The sequence below is a fragment of the Panicum virgatum genome, chromosome 5N, assembly GCF_016808335.1.
Source record: "Panicum virgatum strain AP13 chromosome 5N, P.virgatum_v5, whole genome shotgun sequence".
Classification (NCBI taxonomy): domain Eukaryota; kingdom Viridiplantae; phylum Streptophyta; class Magnoliopsida; order Poales; family Poaceae; genus Panicum; species Panicum virgatum.
This window is the reverse complement of record NC_053149.1, coordinates 45,690,952-45,694,683: the sequence shown is the minus strand read 5'-3', so window position 1 is coordinate 45,694,683 and position 3,732 is coordinate 45,690,952. Positions and strand designations below refer to the sequence as shown.

At 49.3% G+C, this 3,732-nt stretch overlaps 1 protein-coding gene across 1 annotated transcript; it reads right to left on the bottom strand.

Annotated features, from left to right (window-relative positions):
* Positions 1-269: 269 nt before the first annotated feature.
* On the bottom strand, positions 270-2,637 carry LOC120673045. The gene is made up of 3 exons (XM_039953730.1): positions 2,238-2,637; positions 2,002-2,113; positions 270-579 (listed from the first exon to the last, which is right to left on the bottom strand). The coding sequence occupies exons 1-3, from the start codon at positions 2,581-2,583 to the stop codon at positions 450-452; spliced, it is 588 nt and encodes a 195-aa protein (XP_039809664.1). The 5' UTR covers positions 2,584-2,637; the 3' UTR covers positions 270-449.
* Between the last annotated feature and the right edge of the window lie 1,095 nt (positions 2,638-3,732).

Genomic DNA, 3,732 nt, shown 5'->3' with positions numbered 1-3,732 from the left:
ACCAGTCCAGTCCTCCCAACTCACGACGAGTTCTTAGAGGAAGCGGCGGCGCTGCAGCGATAGTCGCCGGCGGCTGGGGCTGCGCTGTCAAAGGCTACTCCGCTACCAGCATTTCCCAGGGCGACCAGGACTCCGCCGGCCGGGCAGCGTGCACGGCAGGGGCTCGCGGCGCTGTCACGAAAGTCCAAGAACCCAGGCACCCAGCGGCGTGCACGGCTGCAATGCAGTCAAACGGACCGGCCGCAAGAACGATAAGGCCGCATTGCAAATGCTCGGGAACCAACTGGGCATGCCGTGACCGGAAGGCGAGGGCAGGCATACATAGACCCAGCACGACACCAATGATGTGCAGCCGTTACAGCAATGGCGTGTGCTTATTGTGGACGAGGCCTGTCCGATTCCTACTGTTCCAGATGAAAGCAAAACTCTTCCTCCAGGATTACATTACATCAGTAGCCGACGTAAACTGCAGCGTTGACTATGTAGCAGTCGTCGTTCTTGTCCCCCATTGCTTCCAGGCACACGCCGCTTGAACAGATCATGCCGCCGTCGACAACCTCGAAGCTGATAATCTCGCCACTGAAAACCGACGAAATGGCGGATTAGATACATCAACCAAGATCATACTATCAGTACAATTGTCAATAATATATTACGTTGGAATTGAGATAATGCCTACTTAATTTTGGTCAGTGATAGCTGTTACAGCCAAACACCATCCAATCCAAGATACTTGATTTTCGCCACAATCTTGTTAAATGCCTACTGAATTATAAGTGCATGCTACGTTTCCAATCTTACTAAAAGAGCACGAATAGGACTTCATGGAAACTGCACGAGTACCCCTGCCATGCAAGATTCTTCTTCAATTAGTCAAGAAAATGTGACTGCTTTTCCAGATATGATCCCCACATATGCCTATAAATATAAATTCAATTTCATTCCAAATTTTATCTACTGTTACCTAAAATTGCATAGCACAACTATTGAGCATTCTGTCACCGAAGGTACACATGAACTGATTTGCCATGATAGTCGATGGATGACTGGGATGCTTCCCTTTCTGGTGGTGGTTTGGGGGTGCGGGGGGGGGGGGGGGGGGGGGGTTGCTTATCAGCATGCTATCTATTTTCACTAGTTTTAACATAGAATGTTATAGTGTGGCTTATGTACAAGATATTGTTTGCTGACCAGAAAAAAAATCATCTAAAACATTTCCCAGTCCTTCAGTAAAACACTGACCATGCATCCTTTGCTGTTCCACTTGATGAAGCATTGCAAAGATGCAGCGATGGCTCAGATAGTCAAATGGTGGTTTACCAAAATCATGATCCCTTCAAATCTTTACAAAGGTATTCTCATGTTATGCTGATGCAATGAAGTCTTGGAGAATATTGTACATGGTTGACTGAAGCAGGAAAATATGGTGTTTACAGCTAAGTTTAGGTCCGTATTTAGGTTGAAAAGAAAACGAGTCCAGAGAAAGGAATGTTATCTGTCACAAAGGTCAAGGAGCTACTATAGAGTACTACATAAACACGGAACCTCTAATCAAAGCCCATGGCTGCCTAAAACATTGGTAATGTGGTCTCCCTGTGCCAATTGATGGGCACCACACCAACAAATTTCCATACTGCTATGAATTGCAAGCACCGCTGCTAAAGAAGTTTCTCTACACAAATCAATGAGTAGGCGTCATCATGACATTGTGCTAAGAAAATATCAGCTTATGCTCATACATTTAGCAATTGTTGACAATATGTTTGTTCTGAGATTATATCAGAGCCCAAGAATAAAACGGGGTTGCAAATTGAGAGCCCTACATTTGCTCCCCTAACAATTATAGGATCGCATGCTCAGCATCAAGAACTATGGAAAATTCTACTTCATTATTAACTAATAGTTCATCACACCATTGCACGGCAACCGTTCAGCACTCCAGAGCCAAAGTTCAAAGTTTTAACAGGACGAGAAGGAAAGAAGGGCAGAGATAATGCTCACTAGGGGAAGACGGCTTTGACTCTCTCAGCATCCAGCAAGTGCTGCGTCGACCTCGGCACGCCGAGCTTGATCTGCAGCTTCATCTGGTCGGTGTTCACTCCGGGTATAGACCCTGCAGCAGGCGCAGCCCACAACCAAAACAACTCAGTTCAGCATCTCCTGGCGGTGCGGGCGACGTGTTCGAGGGAATGCCCGAGAACAAGGGGCATATCACGGAAGGCGAAAATTCTGCGTACCGCCGCGGAAGGCGGGGATGGAGTTGGAGGAGATGGCGTCCTTGCAGGCGCGCACGGCGGCGGCGGTGATGTCCTGGCCGTGCTGGTCGTAGCCGACGCCCATCTCCACGAACAGCAGCTTCATGGCCGACTCCGCCCTTCCCTGGGCGTCGCGCGTCTGGGGCTGGGCCGCCTCCATGCGAGAGGAGACGGGCGCCGCCGCTGGGTTCTTGGGGTTGGGGGATCGGATGCGGAAGTGGGGGCGGGAGCGAGACGGTCGGGAGGAGGAGGACGGGGGCGGTGGCGTCCTTGGTGATTTGGTCGGGCAGAGGAAGCCGCTGGTGAAATGCGCTGCTGACGCCACCATCTTCGCTCCTCGCCAGTCTGGGGGAGTGGCCGAGTTGTGGGTGATGCAAAAGTTCAGAAGAGTTCAACCGTCCATATGTAACGCCTACCTACCGATAGAATTTACTTTGAATTTTTTCTAAGAGCGTCACGGGGATGAATCCTACCTTTAAGTCTTTAACCAGATTTAGAGATTTGAAGTTTAAATTCATTACCAGAAGATTTTTAAATTAATCCGAGTGAAAGGAAAATACCGGATTTCTTTCTGCCAAATCCGATTGACCTAGCAATTTCAAACGCGCCATAAACCAAACTACCAGTCCTCAATGTTCACAATGTGGGGAATAGTAAAAATTGTTTTGTACCAGGCTTGAGCTAAAATTGAATTCTTTCAAGCTTTCAAATCGTGCTCAAGTCCATCCAGTATCCTAGTGGGTCTTTATTTCTGGATTTATTTTGACATGTTAAGAGCCGTGTTGGGGACGCCACCTTCGCCCGTCGCCGAAGGCAGTCAACCGCGAGCAAGGAAGCGGGAGAAATGGCGAAGCAAACTGCGAAGGTGAAGAGGACGCGTCCGGGAGCCCTGAAGCGAAGAGTGGAGAGCGAGGGCAGGTCCCGCCCGAAAAGAAGCGAAGAGGCGGCGCGCATGGCGAAGGGACATACTGCGAAGCGGTTCTGAGAGCCTCTTCGACGAGGCTGCGAAGACCTTGATCGCGAAGGTGCGCGAAGAGAGGAAGTCCCACTGTCAGAAATCTGTACGGAGTGTCGTGTCCAGCTGTAATTCCACTACTTTGTGTCGAATGTTGTAACATTATGAGATTGCCCTAGGAATATTCTCAGATGCTGGCAGTTAGGGGATTTCGGCCAGAGAGTAGTTGAGCTATTAGGCTATAAATATCCCCTGTAACTGTGTAAGACAGATTTGAATACAGAGCAATTACGCTGTCGCTTTGATTTTCGTGCTGTCATTGTGTTCATTACTTCTCCCCGAGCGGGCTGTTGTGATCTCTTCGTCCTGGAGAGTATCTTACACCAACAGTTTTGGCGCCCACCCACGGCCTGTCCTCGACACAACCACATGGCAGCAAAGAAGAAACCAAACCCCAACGCTTTGGAGGCCAACACTTCGACCGAAGCCCCTCCTTCGACAAACAACACCCTCGTCCTGACA

What these genes read in the sequence shown, in the direction of transcription:
- LOC120673045 (XM_039953730.1), bottom strand. Translation starts at nt 2,583, where the DNA reads ATGGTGGCGTCAGCAGCGCATTTCACCAGCGGCTTCCTCTGCCCGACC. An exon ending in CATCCCCGCCTTCCGCGGCG is followed by an intron (nt 2,114 to 2,237) that starts GTACGCAGAATT and finishes CGCCTGCTGCAG; the next exon opens with GGTCTATACCCGGAGTGAAC. An exon ending in GTCAAAGCCGTCTTCCCCTA is followed by an intron (nt 580 to 2,001) that starts GTGAGCATTATC and finishes GTCGGTTTTCAG; the next exon opens with TGGCGAGATTATCAGCTTCG.